The sequence below is a fragment of the Myxine glutinosa genome, chromosome 5 (genome assembly GCF_964187855.1).
Source record: "Myxine glutinosa chromosome 5, kmMyxGlut1.1, whole genome shotgun sequence".
Classification (NCBI taxonomy): domain Eukaryota; kingdom Metazoa; phylum Chordata; class Myxini; order Myxiniformes; family Myxinidae; genus Myxine; species Myxine glutinosa.
In genome coordinates this window covers 181,316,646-181,336,379 of record NC_136265.1, presented here as the reverse complement: position 1 = coordinate 181,336,379, position 19,734 = coordinate 181,316,646, and the positions used below count along the sequence as shown (strand labels likewise).

The window sequence follows — 19,734 nt, the reverse complement described above, 5'->3', positions numbered from 1 at the left end:
TGGTTTGGTCCAAAGCGAACGGCTTGCGAGTACGGTGACAATCCCCCCCCCCTCTATTTACATGAAATGGTTTGGTCCATGAAATGTTTTGGTCCATTCGCAACGCCAAAGCGAACGGCGAACGCTTTACATGAAATGGTTTGGTCCATGAAATGTTTTGGTCCATTCGCAACGCCAAAGCGAACGGCGAACGGCTTGCGAGTACAGTGACAATCCCCCCCCCCCCCCCCCCCTCTATTTACATGAAATGGTTTTAATTAGTTTTAAAACATAGTTTAACGCCAACATAGCGGCAACATAGTTTGCCAACGTGAAATAAATGAATACGCTCTCAAATGTGCCGTCCGAGGCAGAGTGTGTTCGCCACGTTCGGCACACGCGATAGCTCGCTGCTCTCTGATTGGTTGAATCGTTTTTTGGACATAGCTCGGTAAGTAATTGTCCGATTAATATGAAACCTTGAAAAGGCACATCCTCGGGTCCCCAGCAATATACCTGGCAAGTTTCAAGTATATCGGACCCGTGGTTGTCGAGAAACAGCGGTCACAGACAAACAAACAAACACACATACAGATTACTGGAATTATAGATAGATATTCTGGATTAAATACACCCATTGTTGAGAACCGAGTTGTGTGAATTTTTTATATAATTTTTCTTTTAAAGTACGATTAAAACGCTCAATAACAACTGCCTTTCCTTCATTAAAGGTGCTGTATAATTTAATATCCTCCCCCTTAAGAAATTTCATAAATATTTTGTTATAGAACTCTGTTCCCTCATCAGTCCATAACTTCTTTGGTTTCCTTTTATCCCTATCAAATATTAGCTTAAAGGCTAACATTAAAGTATTACCTCTCTTGTTTTTCAACGGAACAACCCAGGTAAATCTACTCCTCAAATCAATAACGGTTAAAGCATACCTGTATCCCATGTCATTATTCAATTCAATTAAATCAGCGGACCATATGTGGTCGGTGTATTTAGAATAAACTTTCCTTCTTTTAAACTTTGTGATTATAGGTTTGTGTAATTCATTAGCCAAAAGCTCCTCAGTCTTGTTAACATCATTGGAGTCTAATAGTTTTTTGAGGGTGAATAACCAAGACCAAGTTTCAATTTGACACTTATCATTTTTTTAACAATAAACCTATCAACTTTCTCTCTCAATGTAGGATTTTGTATCAAAGACAAATTATATAACATTTCTCTGTCTGCTTCATGTTTTTCATCCAATGTAGCGGTTCTCCCATAAGCAATATCATGCTTCATACACACTTCATCAACCCTATTTATAGGTTTAGACCAAGGTTTAGGATTGTCAGCCTCATCTAATCTTTTATCCAAGTTTGTTCCAGGACCACAGAACGAATATCCAGGTAGATGTAGTTCCCCTGGAATTCCAGTTGTTGTAAATTTACTTCCCGAGAGAAACCTTTGTATGTCTCCTCCTCTTTTAGGAGAGATGAATTGGCACTTTTTAGAGCCACACACTTGACATATTCCTTTTTGATAAACTCTATTATTTTTAGCTTTAACATAAAAGATATTTTTAGATTTAGTTTTCTTTTTACATTTGAGACAATAACTCATATTTATTTATCAGAAAAATTCCGACAGAGGATCAAAACCTTTTTGGTTTTCAACATATACATTTCTATCTTAATTTTTAAAACATAAAGAATCCTAAGGAATGCCTTCACTCTCTCCTCCATTTATTTACAAATAAAACTAACTAAAGTCAATAACACCAACATCAACCACATAATCTTTTCCTTCTTCTTCTTCTTCACCACTTTCTCGTTTAAATCTCCTCCCTGAAAGTGAAGACATTGACGCCGTTATTCTTGAAAATAATATTTCCATTAGACTTTTCATTTCTTTATTTTCCTCCTCAGTGCGTTGAGTTTGATTTATTTGCTGTAATACCTTCAATCTTTTATTAATCTCACTGATTTCCATCTTTTTATATTTTTCCTCCCTCTCTCTTTGCTCCCTCTCCTCCTTCTCTCTTTTCTCCCTTTCCTCCCTCTCCTCCTTCTCTCTTTTCTCCCTTTCCTCCCTCTCCTTTTTTTCCCTTTCCTCCTTCTCCTTTTTCTCCCTCTCTTCCTTCTCTCTTTTCTCCCTTTCCTCCCTCTCCTTTTTCTCCCTCTCCTCCTTCTCCTTTTTCTCCCTCTCCTTTTTCTCCCTTTCCTTTTTCTCCCTTACCTCCTTCTTCTTTTTCTCCCTTTCCTCCTTCTCCTTCTCTCTTTCCTCCTCCTCTTCTTTAACTCCTTCCTCATCCCTTGCTACCCTTGAGCTTGAGCCCCAAAGAATATTATACATATACTCATCTGGATTTTGAGATATTCTTGTATCTATAATTATTTTTCTCATAATAGGATACCAATAAGATTTGTTGACGATTTCTAAGAGTTTTATATTTCATAACTTTGAGAAGTTCATTTTTATTTAATATTTTAAACAAGTCTCTATTTGTGGGTTTAACAATATCAGTATAAGGCCAGTTTTTAATGACAAAATTCCCATGTATATGCTCCAAATCATAAGGTATGTAATACCGAGCACCCTTTTCTTGTAGGTATCCTTGAATACAAAAATTATAATTCTCTTGTAGTCTTCTTCCTGCCATTTATGTATCAGAAATATATGTGAGATTAATATTATGACAGGTAATACCACCCCATCTTCCCACTACCAAATTGGTTTGTATTCCTTGGCTTTCTATCCTTATCTCATGACCTTCCTTCTTTGTCATGCTAACCATCGCTATACTATCATATATTTTTCTTTTCTTAAAACCATGTATTTGTTGTTTATTAATTGTACTTCCACATAAATCCTTATCCTCACCAAGTGGATAATATTCTTCTTTACGAGACTGATTAAAATCATGTAGGTCTTCTATGTTTATTGAAAAAGACCAATTATACCCTAAATCAGGCATATCATACCCCCATTTATTAATTCGCATATTAACTATATGTCCTTCTTTATAAAATTCAATTGTAAGCAGGTAGTTAAATTCAATGAGGAAAGGTGTATGGTCAGTATAACCAGGTGTTGTGGTTGTAAATTTTACTTGTTTAACAAAACGTGCTGTTTTCTTTAAAAATATATATTGTGATAAATCACTTAATCTAATTAAGTCATTCGCATCTGTAATTAATTTATAAGTATTCTTCATATTAATATTTTTACTTACACTATATTTTTGTCGTTCAGCCTGTGCCTTTGTATAATAATTTGATAAATCAATATCCTGAGAGGATTTTCCAAAGATAGAACCATCTTTTCCAACATGTCATTTATATTAGATTTAAAATGATATCATAAAAATTTTCATTATTGTTGAGTTGAAATAATACATATAAACATAATTGACCACAACATTTAGAATTAATTTCTTGAACTTGAAATGTTTGATAAACACCATTCTGTAAGAATTGTATTACTTCAACAGGTGGTGGCATACCATAACTATCAAAATAATATTTATCCTGACTATTATGAATACAAACCCAATGAGAACCATTCTGTGTGTCTAAATTCATAATAATATTGTTACAGATCGCGGTTTAAGATGTTAGTTACCGAGCGGTTTGGTATTGCCGCGACCGTTACAGGATCCCTGACTCACCCGATTCACCCAGAACTTTGGCCGTATCGCACCGTAGCTGCTCAATGAGGGAAAAGACAAAAACGACGCAATGCAAGAGGAAAAGGAATAAAACGAGAAGACGTACAGACGAGTAATGGGGTTTATTATTTACACACACAAGCAAAAAGGAGCAATCAAGTTTTATTTACAACACATAAGACGCAGGTGACAGTGCAAATTTTAGCTTACCTACAGACTTAAATACCCAGGGACAGAACAAACAAAACAAACTCACGTATACAAGAAGGATGGAATGGAATGAATGTTGGAAGGAGGAATGGGAAGGTTCAGCTGGGGCAGATGGTTCGGGCTTGATCCCGCACGGGACGTCGGCTGGACCTCGACGGCCACCGATGCCACCGCTATTTGGTCCCCGCGGGGTAACGGGTTGAAGCTGCCTGGTGGAGTCAACGCTGCCTCTCTGGCTCAGCTCAGGGCGCGTCTGCCGTCTCTGGCGCAACTGCTGGTAATGGCCCTTGGCACCTTCTCTCTCTTGGCCCTGGTGTCTCCTCACCATTGACAACTCAACGCAACCAACGCAACCACTGACCACTCGACGCCACCACTTCTCACCACCGACTTCTTACCAACGCAACCACTGACCCTCCTCTGACGACCAACTCCTCTGGCAACCGACTCAGACCAACTCACTACTCACTTCCGTTTTGCGCCTTTTATAGCGCCTCCAGCGATTACGCCGCCGGCGTTTTGGACACGCCCATCGGGGTGCTCACCTCGGCCCTGGTTGGTCGCGCGACCCTCGGGCTCCGCCCTGGATGACGACGGGCGGGCACGCCCCTCCTCCCCGCTATGACGAGGTGGAGACACGCCTTTCTTCTCCGACTCAAGCACATGGTCAATGGCGGTTATTGGAGGGGAGGTGATTGGGAATCGAGGGCTCAGCAATGACGAGAGGGGATGTAATATGGAAATGGAGGTTTTGGGGATGGGAAGGAAAGGGAGATTTTGGGGATGGGAAGGAAAGGGGATCTATTCTCTTTCACTGGTGCAATGGAGTACTTCAATTAATGGGAGACACAGCCTTACCCTAAAACACAGAATAAGAGATAACTACCAACAGGGGTATTCTATTACTTGGCTGATGTGTATGCTCGTGGACTAATTATGGGATGCCCTTTCACCTTTACACAGCTCCGGAGGAAGGGGGGCGCAGAATAACCAATAATAATAACCAATTTACCACTATACAACACAATCAAAAAAATACAGGCCTCATGTCCGCAACAATATTCTTTGTATTCTTATTTATATGTATTAATTCATCTCATACAAATAACCACATTATCAATTTTTAGTGTTTTACAATACTTAGCTAGTTCTATATTTGACGTTGTATTCTTTCCAAATTGTTTAAACCATTTATCCATTTATTTATGAGAAAGATACAATCCATTACCCCGTTTAGTTAGTTTAACACCCGCTTGAGCGATAGAGGAAAGCATATCTCCAACCAACAATCTAGCTTTATCAGGTAGACTTTCAAGTTTTTGAGAAAAATCTACAATTACACCACTTCCACTAATTTGTTTCTCCAACTCCTTGTTATGTCTTTCCAATTCTTTTTGAGCTTTTAGTTGTGCCTTCCTTTCGTTAGCAGTTTTTACCGCTGCTGAAATACCACCAGTCAATGCTCCCGCCGCACTTAAACCAGCAAATAAAGGAATTAGAAACGGGAGAAATCCTCCTCTTGACTCGTCTATTGAATATTTCTTTAACATAGTTTTCGTCATTTTAATTTTAAGTGATCCAACATAATTTAGTGTTTTTACTTGTGTGTGTGTGAGTAAAACATCAATTCTTACAGCTCCTTTTCTTTGAATTGTATTAACATTAATAATACAAGGCTTTTGATTTTGAATACAAGATGTTAATTTATTAAGATTGATTTGATTAACATATACCCCAACCATTTATTTATGAGAAAAAACCTATGTGATATCAATCATAACACCATTATCTGTATTAATCTGTAATTCTGTTTCCTCCAAAAGCAAACAATATGCATTAACCTCTTCACTCTCCCCTCTTTCAATGTATAGAGAAGTATCCACTCGATTAGACTTTATAGTTTCCTTTTGAGAACTCAGGTCAATTGTGTAGATTGTATAAAGTTTTTGAAACGCAACCATATCCAAAATAGGATCATTACCACCATTACTTTCACACACCTTTTGGTAGGACTTGTAGGCTTCCGCATAATCATTTTTTTCCCAATCAATTTCCAATCCATCTCGCGGATAAAATGTGCCATCAAGAGAAACCCGAAGTTGTTTCACCTTAGCATTATCACTCAGCGCATTATTCTTATCAGTGCCTTCATCTCCATCTGGTTTCTTAAAAATGAGCCATAGGTATCGTGGCTTTCCTTGAAGAACACCTAAATCCCAAGTGTAGGTAGTGTGTTCCAGTTCAACGTGTTGACATCTTCTTTTAAGGTATGATACATTTAGTGGTTTCTTTGAGTTAAGTCTTCTATTTAACATCTCTTCCGTTTTAAGATTAGGAGTACTAGGGCATGCCCGTACTATATATATATATCTAAAATTATATCCCCCCCCCCTCTATTTACATGAAATGGTTTGGTCCATGAAATGTTTTGGTCCATTCGCAACGCCAAAGCGAACGGCGAACGCTTTACATGAAATGGTTTGGTCCATGAAATGTTTTGGTCCATTCGCAACACCAAAGCGAACGGCGAACGGCTTGCGAGTACAGTGACAATGCCCCCCCCCCCCCCTCTATTTACATGAAATGGTTTTAATTAGTTTTAAAACATAGTTTAACGCCAACATAGCGGCAACATAGTTTGCCAACGTGAAATAAATGAATACGCTCTCAAATGTGCCGTCCGAGGCAGAGTGTGTTCGCCACGTTCGGCACACGCGATAGCTCGCTGCTCTCTGATTGGTTGAATCGTTTTTTGGACATAGCTCGGTAAGTAATTGTCCGATTAATATGAAACCTTGAAAAGGCACATCCTCGGGTCCCCAGCAATATACCTGGCAAGTTTCAAGTATATCGGACCGGTAGTTGTCGAGAAACAGCGGTCGCATACACACACACAGACAGAGATTAGTGGAATTATAGATAGATATTCACTAATATACCAACACAAATCATTAATAACAAACTTATTATTATCACCAAAAGCATTTTGAGCCCCAAAAAGCAATCTATTTACATTATCATTCCTTTGTAGTTGAAATCTAATTTTAAGCCCATACAAAACTTTATCATAATCACAAAATCCAAATATACCTTTTAAGAGGTACTGCTACGGTAAAACTATTCTCTGCTTTTGTTTCATCATTATACATTGACTTCCTTTGACTATAACCAGGGTCAGCATTTGTTCCCGTTGACATATCAGGAATAAAACCTTCAACAGCTCCCTTACCCATTCTATCACTAAACGAATATAGTGTAAATTTCATCATTTCAGATGTAGCAGAGACATAATCAACCGCTTCAACCTCTTGTGTTCCAATATACAGGCGGACACTGTCAAACATTTTCCAGAAGAAATCATTTACGAGTGTAGCATTAGTATTATTCGCAGCCTTAGTTAATTTAAATTTACACAGCAAGAAACTATCAGCTATATTCAAGTAAGTTTGTTGATTATTTATTTCAAAACTTTTTGTTCCGTTTGAATTCCAGTCTGTTCCTGTTATAGCATTTACCTTAAAATAGTCTTCCTTTTTAGTGGAGTTTGAAATGATAATCGTATCATCCAAATCATAGATACTATCAATCGCTTCCATACTTGTATTTGTATAGCATTAAAATTGTTGAAACCCTGACCCAAGTATTTTAATGATTTTTTGTCGTTCTTGTGAAGATAGTTGAGTTTTACCTTTTTTTATTTCTTTGATTGCTTGTAATTTATGAGACTCCTTTTGAGCATCTTTTATACTCTTTATAGCACCCGCAACTGAACCCACGGCAGAAGCAGTTGAACCAATTAGGTCTTTATGTTTAAGGATGGTTGAACCAATACCCATTAGAGTATCAATTATCCCATCTCCTTTATTTCGAAATTGATGACCTACACCTCGTTGTCTCTTAGGTTTATAGTATCCTCTCCCAAGAAACATACCTTCACCCTTATAGTATGGTACATGCCCTCCCCTGTAATTATTTTATATTTTCCCAACTCGTGTTTTCTCACAATAACCATTATTTATTTATTGAAAAACTTCACGTAGGTGAATTCTGATGGATATAATTTCATCATTAAAGGATATCATACGATTATCTTGGTCGGTTATCCTAAAATTTACTCTGTATATGGTTTTTCCTGACACAGGTAAATAGACAAGATTTTTTGGTTCCATATTAAATTTATAACCAATCGGGGTTGAGTATGCACTGAATGAAAATATTGTATTTGTTCTTATTCCATCGTTATAAGCACCATCAATCAAATCACAATGAATTAATACTGAATTTATACCGGAGGATATTTGGATAACATTATCACTGTAAAACGTCCCGTTAGTTTCAATCTTTTTTGAAGAGAAACCCAATAGCTCTCTGAACGAATTTTCAATCGTGAAATCAACTTTATAATTATTTTTAAGCTTAATCGTTGATTTTGAAGTGTGTTTTTGAATATCTATTACCATATTTTTTGGTTCATCACCTTTTTCTTTCATAAGGCGAGAGACTTCTGAAGATATTTGAGAAATCTCGTAAGCTCCGGGTGAAACGGTTATAGTTTTATATCCACTTCCTGGATTATAACTAAACTTGTTGTTTTTCTCTGTGATATTAAAAAGGGTATTGTAAGTTTCCATTGACAACAAAGAAGCCTCATATTCTTTTGTGGGGTCAAGTTGTAGTGGGTAAGGGAATGAAGCTGTGTAATCGCTCGTTGTGAAATTAAAACTAAGAATTGTGCTTCTCATCTTATTTAATATCTAATAAAATATCTTTGTATTGACATTTATTAATTATTTTCATATTCATCAACTGATCTAAAATGGCTGAGGATTCATTAAAACAATTGTTGTTTCCAGACTTCTTACTACCTAACAACAATAATAGCCTATTAACTAATTGTGATGGGTCATTTGGAAGAAAACTAACACCTGAACCAAGCTTACTTAAAGCATCAATAATATGTTTCTCCTTCTCATTCTTCTTACTTTTACCAGCAACAGAAACTCCATAATCAAGTGCATTTAGCAACTCAATATATACCCTATCTTCCTCTCTTTCCATATCAAGTGGTTCCTCAAAATATTTTGAACCGCTGAATCCGGGGTTTGTTAGAAGAAACATTAATCTTGGAGTTAATTTAACATTTGGTTGAGTAGAACTCAAGAACATCAATTCATCATTAAATATCAATACCTTTTCTTTTACAAGATGAAACACTGCTGGTTCTTCTGTTGGAATGAGACCTGCTCTGGTTTTTGAATCTGCCAAATATTCATTGTTTTGAAGAGCTTCCACTACATAATTAGGGGGTTGATTTACCTCCTCAAGTTTCTGAAATAATTCTTCATCATTATATTCTAATTTTCCAAGTTCTTGTTTTGTTATCTGACTAAAATCTTTGAGCATTTGAAGTTTTTTCGGAGTAAATTCTACCGTGGGAACTGTAGGGTGTTGAGTTTTTAAAAGCGGTTTAAAAAATTTCTCTTGTTTTCTTTCAAAGGCTTCTTCACCAGTTAGTTTCTGTCTCCGTTTCTTCTTTATCTCTTCCTGTTGCTTTACAACTTTTGAAACCAACTCTTGATGTTCTTTAAACTTTCTTGCTCTTTCTTCGGTATTCATTTTCTGTATTTATTTATTGAAAAATATCATTTAATGAATTGTAAAGGTCAATGGGAAAATTTTCCTTTTCTTCATCATTATAGTAAATGTGTTGAAATAAATCCTTTTCTTTAAATATTTCATCAAATTCTTTATTGGTATTAATACGAGTTGTTATTTCTTCTTCACTAATACTTGTATCTCTGCTTTTCATAAGTTTGCGTTGAGTCTCCTCATCGATATCAAAACCGAATGATAAAATCTTAACTCCATCACCACACAAATGTTTAATAATTTGTCTCATTCCTTCAGGATTAGTTTCTAAAATCCCAAGACCATTAGATTTCACTTTATTTAACTCACTCTTACAATGTGAATATTTTGTAGAACCAAGAGAGACCTCCTCAAATATTTGACCTTCGTTCCTCAATCGCATATGTTCCTCCATTGAAATGTAGAAATAATCTTTCCCTTCTACTTCTCCTGGTCGCTTTGCTCTGGTTGTAGTACTCACAAAACGAATCATAGGGTGTTTTTTAAAAAAACTTACAATCTTTTCATTTTTACTATTCAAGCGTTTAGATTTATGAAAGTTCTTTCCTGAAGCAGATTTACCCACAAGATCAATAATAATAGTTATCATTTATATATGTAATTATGTTTAAAATAAAAATACATCCTTTAATATCTCATCTTGTTTCACAACAATATATTTATATTTTCCAATCGTGTGTTTCATATAATTTTCAAATTCTTTTTTACTACATAACGTAGAGCAATTATCTCTCCAAAAATTATTTACATCTATTGAATTTAACTTAAATAAAATAAAAGTATTGGCATTGTTTCTTATTGAGCGTCGAGGGAGTTGAAAATATGACTGACCAAGATAAATACAATTACAAGAAGAATGTCTCCCTCTTGTATTGTAGCTGTCCATTACTGTTTGGTTTCTCTCATTAACACAATCATCAAAGATGACGAGGTTCTTTTTTGATTTATCTAAATCTTGAGGTGAAGGTATATCATCCGTATTATCACTGAGAATACAAGTTATGGGTTTTGGTTTCGATTTTGATTTCTGTGTATCACAAAATAATTGTATTATATCTTCAATATTATAATCATTTAGTTTGTTTTGAAGTTTAAATAAACCGATAATGTCTTCCTTTTTAAGACCCGTATTAAAACCTTGTGATAGTAGTTGATACTCGGGTTGAAAACTTGACTTCGTAAAAATTATTAAATTATCATAATCTAAAAAATTAGGACCAAGGAGCATCTTTAAAAGTAAACAGGTTTTTCCACATCCGCTTGAACCAACTATTAGACATCTCAATGAATTTGGAATGTTTTTATGGTTATTAAATTTTATCTTATTTTCCCAAACGGGTAAAAAATCATTCATTTATATATTTGGAAAACAAGTCATCTAACGTTTTTTGAGCTATTTTAGAAACTCTATATTTTATCCTGAGTTCGGGTTTAATTTCAAAATAATTCATTATTTTATTTATATAGTATCTTGTATTAACATTTCCATTAAAATTATTTTGAATAATAAATATCATTAAACCCTTATACATTTCCTCAATACAAATAGTCTCTTCCCTTGAAAGAAATGGTGTATTATCATCACAATACTTAACATTCATCTCTCTTATTAATCTTGTAAAGTAATTCATTTTTGGTTCTAATTTAAAAGAGTTATATATATTTTTATATTTTTTATTATCATTAATTAAAATTAAATCACAGAAAATACATTGTTTATATGAACCCTCATTATTAAGCCCTATTCTATCACAAGCCAGACAATTCTCTAATTTATCATATGGAGAGTCTGGAAATTCTAAATATCCTTCAGAACTTATCATATTTATAAAGTAAATTTTTACTTAAACTAAACGCAAGTTTATTCATTAATAAATACAATGTTTCAAAGCACAAAAGACAAATTTCAATCAATCTCTACTTCGGTGAAAGATATCGAAAAATATGTCAAAGATGTTAAATTGAACAAAGATAAATATGGAAATTTTTGGGTAAAACCAGTTATGGAAAATAACATGAGCCCCTCTATTTCATTTAAAGGAAGAGCTCTAACTATACATGGAAAGACATCCATTAAAGTAAATCTAACAAAAGTTTCTCCTCTACTCCTGGCAATTTATTCAAAGCTTGAAAAAGTGATCGATCGCGATACTTTGAAAAAGAATGATAAGACCATCAACAATACTCGTGGAGAAATTTGTATTTACTTTAATAATCCAAAGGGTGTAGATCTAAGTAAAATTAATGATGTTAATATTTCTGGTGAAATGTCATTTCGTTCTATGATAGTTAGAGATTATTTAAAGATAACTTTTGATATTAAAAATGTAGAGATTGAATCTGTTAATGAAAGAAAGTATATAGATATTGATGGGAATATTTTTCCTGCTAATTAAATATGAGTCATTACAGCAGTGCAGATTTTACTATTTCATTGAACTCAGATGATAGTGATGATAGTATTTCATTGAACTCAGATGATAGTTATGATACTAATAGTTTGTGCTCAAATGATAGTTATGAGAGTAGCTTTATTGATGACTGAGTATGATTCTGAGTATTCATGTGATAGTTATGACTCAGATGATTCTGAGTGAAAAAGTGTTTTAGTTTAAGTATAGTTTCATATAGAAAAAGCCTGTCAAAAGGCACTTTCTTCTATAAGTGTTTTACTTTAAGCACAGTTTCATCTTTAAAAAAGCCTCTAAAAAGGTGTTTTACTTTAAGTATAATTTTGCTATATAAATATGATCAAAGCAACGTATTGCGACGTTTGTGAACAAGAATATAAACACTACAAAAGACACCTTAAAACGAACAAACACACATTTAATCTACTTCACCTACTAACTCCTATTCAGAAGAAAACAAAACACTGTTCTGTCTGTCATAAAAATATCCTCAAGAAAGGCTTCGAAACACATCTTAAAACAAATCTACATTTATCAAATTTGATCAACTAAAAACTCTGATGGCGCATTCAAAGGACATATTAAAATAAGAGTCTTTAACTTCAAACCTCCTGAACCAGAGTCTATAGTTGATGCTGTAGAAATAGTTAAACCTGCTGTTCAAACGTTGATTGAAAAAACACTAAAATAAATGAAACCACTTAAATTTTATATGGGAGTAAAATTAGAAATGACAAAGGACGAAGGAGTTATAGATACACCATACATGAGAACTGAGCCACACTTTATATCTTCATATCAAGATTTTAAAACATCAGGAGTCTATGATGAACTTATTAAACAAGAGCAAGATGTGGATAATTCAATCGTAGGAAGTGGATTCAATATAGGAAAAATTATTTACATAGACATTCATATTCTTAAATCAGATCCTCTAAAAGCTTCTTCTTACATTGATTTACCCAGTGTTATCAAAAATAGAAAAGCAGTTATCAATATCAAAAATAAAGACAATAAATGTTTTCTCTGGTCTATTCTAGCACACTTACATCCTCCACATTTTCATGATGAAAGAGTATCTCATTATAAAAAATATGAGAATACATTAAATACGAAAGATCTAAAGTTTCCGATGACTTTAAATGATATTCCTAAATTTGAAAAGTTGAATAATTTATCAGTTAATGTTTATGGTCTAACAGAAACAAACAACATTCAGGTTTTAAAGCTTTCTGACAATTGTAAACAAACTCATATTAATCTTCTATATTTTAATTCAGACGAAAATTCACATTATACATACATCAAAGATATTACAAAATTAATAAAACCACAAGTATGTAAAAGAACAAATAAAATATATATTTGTATGCGTTGTCTTAACTTCTTCCATACACAAGAAAGATTGGATAAACATTCAAATTATTGTGGTGAACATAAATCAACGGTAATCAACATGCCTAAAAAAGGCTCAAAGATCACATTCAAAGATGAAAAGAAAACAATAGAACATCCATTTGTTATATATGCTGATTTTGAAAGTATTTTAGAAAAAATTGATACTGCTTCTCCAGATCCAAAAGAATCATACACAAATAAATATCAAAAACATACTCCTTGTGGTTTTTGTTATTATATCAAATCATCCGTTGGTGATGAATATAACAAGTTAGAGGTGTATAGAGGCTCAAATACCCCAGAGGAGTTTGTGAAACGACTAGAAAAAGACTGTGTCCGATTAACCAAGATAATGAGAGAAACCAATAAACCAATGTCCTTAACAAGTAAAGAAAAAAGAGAATTTAGACAGCCAAAGGTTGACTGTCATATTTGTGAGAAGAAAATTGGTAAAGGTCTAAAGGTTAGAGACCATTGTCATCTCACTGGTAAATATAGAGGTCCGGCTCATCAAAGTTGTAATATTAATTATCAACTCCCCTCTTTCATTCCTGTCTTTCTTCATAACAACGCTCATTATGATACACATCTATTTATCAAGGAACTCTCAAAGACTTCTGGAAGTATCTCAGCAATTCCAAACACGGATCAGAAATACATTTCATTCACAAAAACAATTCACACATCTCCTATTACTCATATCAGATTTCTTGATACATTTAAATTCATGGCAAGTCCATTGACTAACTTGGTTCAAAGTCTAAAAGAGTTTCCATGTCTTTCAGAGTATTTTTTAGATAAAGATTTTCTAACACAAAAGGGAATTTACCCCTATGACTATATGGACTCATTTGAGAGATTCAATGAAACACAACTTCCTTCAAAAGAAAATTTCTATAACAAATTAAACAACAGTAATATATCTGATAAAGATTATGTACACGCACAAAATGTTTGGGAAAAATATAACATCAAGAATCTTGGCGAGTATCACGATTTGTATCTCAAAACTGATGTGCTTTTATTGGCCGATGTATTTGAAGCCTTTAGATCTGTCGCAATGGATATGGATTGGATCCTGCTCACTACTACACAGCACCTGGATTGGCCTGGAGTGCAATGTTGAAAATGACAAAACAAGTTTTGGATTTGATAACCGATGTTGATATGCTTTTGATGATTGAAAAGGCAAAAAGAGGTGGAATTTCACAAGTCTGCTCGAGTAGATACGCAAAAGCAAATAACAAATATCTTCCAAATTATGATCCAACGAAAGAGAGTTCTTACTTGATGTACTATGACGCGAACAACCTGTATGGCTGGGCAATGTCTCAGGCTCTTCCTTATGGAAAACTAAGATGGGTAAAGGAAAAAGACTACAAAAACGTTTTACAAGATGTATGTATCTCTACACAAAAAGAATTGGATGAAGAAAAAGTTGGTTATTATTTTGAAGTTGATTTGAAATATCCAGAGGAACTCCATAACCTACACAAAGATCTCCCATTTGCTTGTGAGAAAGAAAGTCCAAAGAAAGAATGGTTGAGTGATTATCAACGATCGTTTGATATAGGTGAATCAACAGAAAAATTACTTACTACATTATATAACAAGATAAATTATGTTCTACACCAAAGAAATTTGCGACAATATTTATCAAAAGGTCTAAGAGTAGAGAAGATCCATAGGGTTCTAAAGTTCAATCAAAGTCATTGGTTAAAGGGGTACATTGATTTTAATACACAAAGAAGAACAGAGTCAAAAACAGATTTTGAGAAAGACTTTTATAAATTGATGAATAATGCGGTCTTTGGTAAGACTATGGAGAATGTGAGGAAAAGACAAAATATCAGACTATCAACATCTTGGGAACAAGCATCAAAATTAATTAATAGACTGAGTTTTACTCGAGCTGAGGTCTTTACTGAGAACTTTTGTGCGATCCATTTGATTAAAGAGAGTATTGAAATGGACAAACCTATTTATATTGGAACATCAATTCTTGATTTATCAAAGTCATTAATGTATGATTACTTTTATAATAACTTGAGGAAGAAATATCAAAATGATGTTAATCTACTTTATATGGATACAGATAGTTTTATTTTGAAAATTAATACCAACGATGTTTATTCAGACATGAAAAGAGACATTAATATCTATGACACGAGTAATTACAGTCCAGAGAGTGAGTTGTTCTCTTCTAAAAATAAAAAGGTGATTGGAAAGTTCAAGGATGAATTAGGAGGAAATGTTATGAGTGAATTTGTGGGATTGAGGTCAAAGGCTTATGCTTATAAATACATTGTGAATAACGTCGAAAAGACTGATAAGAAGTTAAAAGGTGTAAAGAAAAATGTTATTAAAGAAACAATAAACTTTAAGGATTATTATAACTGTTTAACAACAAAGAAAGAAGAGTTTAGAAAGATTAATGGAATAAGAAGTTATAAACATCAATTATATTCAGAAGAGATAAATAAGAAAGCATTGGGGGCTTTTGATGATAAGAGGTTTATTTTAGAAAATGGAATTGATAGTCTCCCTTATGGTTGTATAAGTATATAAGTGATGAGATATATATAAGTGATAAGATATACATAAGTGATAAGATATATATAAGTGATAAGATATATATAAGTGATAAGTTAAAAAGGGGGGTTAGGGATTTTAACGGGCTACCGCCGCCTTTTTTACTATTATATAAATGATAGAACCAAGTATCAACCAGACTAAAGAGTGGAGGTGTAATCAACCTTGGTATATAAATGGAAAACATAATGAATGTGAAAAATATCAAATAGGTATAATTGAAAAGGCAACTGGTAAAAAAGTTCACAAAACAAATAAGAGAATTAATTTAAATACAGGTGAGTTGGGTAAAAAAGATAAAAATATTTTTGAGTGGACGGAAAACTTTGATGGTTGTCAGGAAAATATATACATTAATTTTAAAATGGTATGTGGGAGAGGAGGCGCTCAGACAAGAACATTGAGGGAGGTTTATCATTTTATTTTAGCTCAGTTAAAATATCTTGATAAAGAACCAAACTCAAACATATTTTTTGTTAATGTATTAGACGGTGAGGAGAGTTGTAGGAGAATTAAATTATTTCCCACACATAAACAAATATTTGTATGGTCGTTGTTTGAGTGGGTCAAAGATGATTCACCAGATGATATTAAGAGTAAAAGGTTAAAAGGTCCATAAGGTCAGAAGGATCACAGGTTCCCACAGAAGGACCATTGTTTAAGTGGTCTAATGAATAAGGATAACATGTCAAAAGGTTAGAAGGTTCGTAAAGAACAGGGTGAGAGAAATAGAGGTGTTTAGGGGCAATGAGGGAATGGAAAAATTAACATGTAAGTGAATGGGGATTTGGGGTGTCCCAGAACCAACATTATTACACTACTATTAACCCACAACCCCCCACAGTGTATTTTAACCCACAACCCCCATCGTGTATTTTAACCCACAACCCCCATCGTGTATTTTAACCCACAACCCCCATCGTGTATTTTAACCCACAACCCCCATCGTGTATATTAACCCACATCCCCCATCGTGTATTTTAACCCACATCCACCATCGTGTATATTAACCCACAACCCCCCACAGTGTATTTTAACCCACATCCCCCATCGTGTATTTTAACCCACAACCCCCATCGTGTATTTTAACCCACATCCCCCATCGTGTATATTAACCCACAACCCCCCCCCCAACAGTGTATTTTAACCCACAACCCCCATCGTGTATTTTAACCCACAACCCCCATCGTGTATATTAACCCACAACCCCCCCACAGTGTATTTTAACCCACATCCCCCATCGTGTATTTTAACCCACATCCCCCATCGTGTATATTAACCCACAACCCCCCCACAGTGTATTTTAACCCACATCCCCATCGTGTATTTTAACCCACATCCACCATTGTGTATATTAACCCACAACCCCCACATTGTATTTTAACCCACAACCCCCATCGTGTATTTTAACCCACATCCCCCATCGTGTATATTAACCCACAAACCCCCCCCCCCCCCCCCCACAGTGTATTTTAACCCACAACCCCCATCGTGTATTTTAACCCACAACCCCCATCGTGTATTTTAACCCACAACCCCCCCATCGTGTATTTTAACCCACATCTCCCATCGTGTATTTTAACCCACATCCCCCATCGTGTATTTTAACCCACATCCCCCATCGTGTATTTTAACCCACATCCCCCATCGTGTATTTTAACCCACATCCCCCATCGTGTATTTTAACCCACATCCCCCATCGTGTATTTTAACCCACATCCCCCATCGTGTATTTTAACCCACATCCCCCATCGTGTATTTTAACCCACATCCCCCATCGTGTATTTTAACCCACAACCCCCATCGTGTATTTTAACCCACAACCCCCATCGTGTATTTTAACCCACAACCCCCCCACAGTGTATTTTAACCCACAACCCCCCCACAGTGTATTTTAACCCACATCCCCCATCGTGTATTTTAACCCACATCTCCCATCGTGTATTTTAACCCACAACCCCCATCGTGTATTTTAACCCACATCCCCCATCGTGTATTTTAACCCACATCCCCAATCGTGTATTTTACCCCACACCCCCAATCGTGCATTTTACCCCACATCCCCTATCGTGTATATTACCCCACATCCCCCATCGTGTATATTAACCCACATCCCCCATCGTGTATATTAACCCACATCCCCCATCGTGTATATTAACCCACATCCCCCATCGTGTATTTTACCCCACATCCCCCATCGTGTATTTTACCCCACATCCCCCATCGTGTATTTTACCCCACATCCCCCATCGTGCATATTACCCCACATCCCCCATCGTGTATTTTCCCCCACATCCCCCATCGTGTATATTACCCCACATCCCCCATCGTGTATATTACCCCACATCCCCCATCGTGTATATTACCCCACATCCCCCATCGTGTATATTACCCCACATCCCCCATCGTGTATTTTACCCCACATCCCCCATCGTGTATTTTACCCCACATCCCCCATCGTGTATTTTACCCCACATCCCCCATCGTGTATATTAACCCACATCCCCCATCGTGTATATTACCCCACATCCCCCATCGTGTATTTTACCCCACATCCCCCATCGTGTACAATATATTACCCCACATCCCCCATCGTGTATATTAGCCCACACCCCCCATCGTGTATATTACCCCACACCCCCCATCGTGTATATTACCCCACATCCCCCATCGTGTATATTACCCCACATCCCCCATCGTGTATATTACCCCACATCCCCCATCGTGTATATTACCCCATATCCCCCCCCCATCGTGTATATTACCCCATATCCCCCATTGTGTATTTTTACCCACAACCCCTCCCCCATAATGTATATTCTTTACCTCACTCGCCACGTCATCGTCCCAATTCTCCTCCATGCTTGTTCTGGTGAATTTTTTTTTAACGAAAAAAATTAAATTAACATCACCTCTCATCACCAAGTACATTCAAACTCGTTCATATTATATCGAACCTGGTTTGTCGATCACAAAAAAAACACTCAAGTTCATTAGATTAAAAATACATTTTGGCGCTTCGTGGCCACGTGTTTGAACCACAACTACAAGCCACACATGAACGTGAACCACAAACACGTGCCGTGGCCACGAAGCTCAAACGTTTGAACCACAAAAGCAGAAATGCTTTTTAAAAACCCCACTTCACAATTAAAGTAAAGTGACGTTAAAGCTCAGACTACTGGCGTTACATAAAACCACGGAACCACACCTGCAGCCTCAAGAGAAAATGGCGGATTCCCAACGGATAAAATGGCAACCACACACGTTGCCTGCAGCGAGGAAATGGCCGTCAGCCGGAGGTGATGGATACAGCACACGATGAGGTGTGACGCGGCACAGGAAACGGATGGATACAGCACACGTTGGGGAGTGATGCAACACACGAAATAGAGCGATAAAGCACACGATGGGGAGAGTGATGTGGCACACCAAGCGGAGGGATTTGGGACACGATGGGGAGTGATGCGCCACACAACGCAGAAGGATACAGCACACGATGGGAAAGACCCAGCACACGATGGGAAAGACCCAGCACACCAAGCGGAGGGATACAGCACACCAAGCGGAGGGATACAGCACACCAAGCGGAGGGATACACATAAAATGCCATACACTCTACAAACTTAATCTGAACTGGTTTTAAAATTTTTAATTGCAGAATTGAGTTTAACAGCAGATTCGACGACTAAAAAAGTGTTCATTTGCTAAAAACGTTTCATTCAAAAAACGCGTCTCCGGGCGGTGTTGGCGGTGTTTGGCCAAAAACGTGCCGCTCCGCCAGTGCATGCAGTGGAGTGACACCCTATCACTGATCTCGACAACCACCAATGC

General features: G+C 35.9%; 1 protein-coding gene across 1 annotated transcript in view; it reads right to left on the bottom strand.

The window, feature by feature from the left end:
• The window catches only part of LOC137426625 (putative ATP-dependent RNA helicase DDX4), a 101,034-nt gene extending 81,860 nt beyond the window's left edge, over positions 1–19,174 (bottom strand). The window contains exons 1-2 of the mRNA XM_068115331.2: positions 19,112–19,174; positions 18,727–18,769 (exon numbers count right to left, since the gene is read on the bottom strand). Of these exons, the coding sequence (XP_067971432.1) occupies positions 18,727–18,762 (36 nt within the window). The 5' untranslated portion in view covers positions 18,763–18,769; positions 19,112–19,174. The remainder of the gene's footprint in view (positions 1–18,726; positions 18,770–19,111) is intronic.
• Between the last annotated feature and the right edge of the window lie 560 nt (positions 19,175–19,734).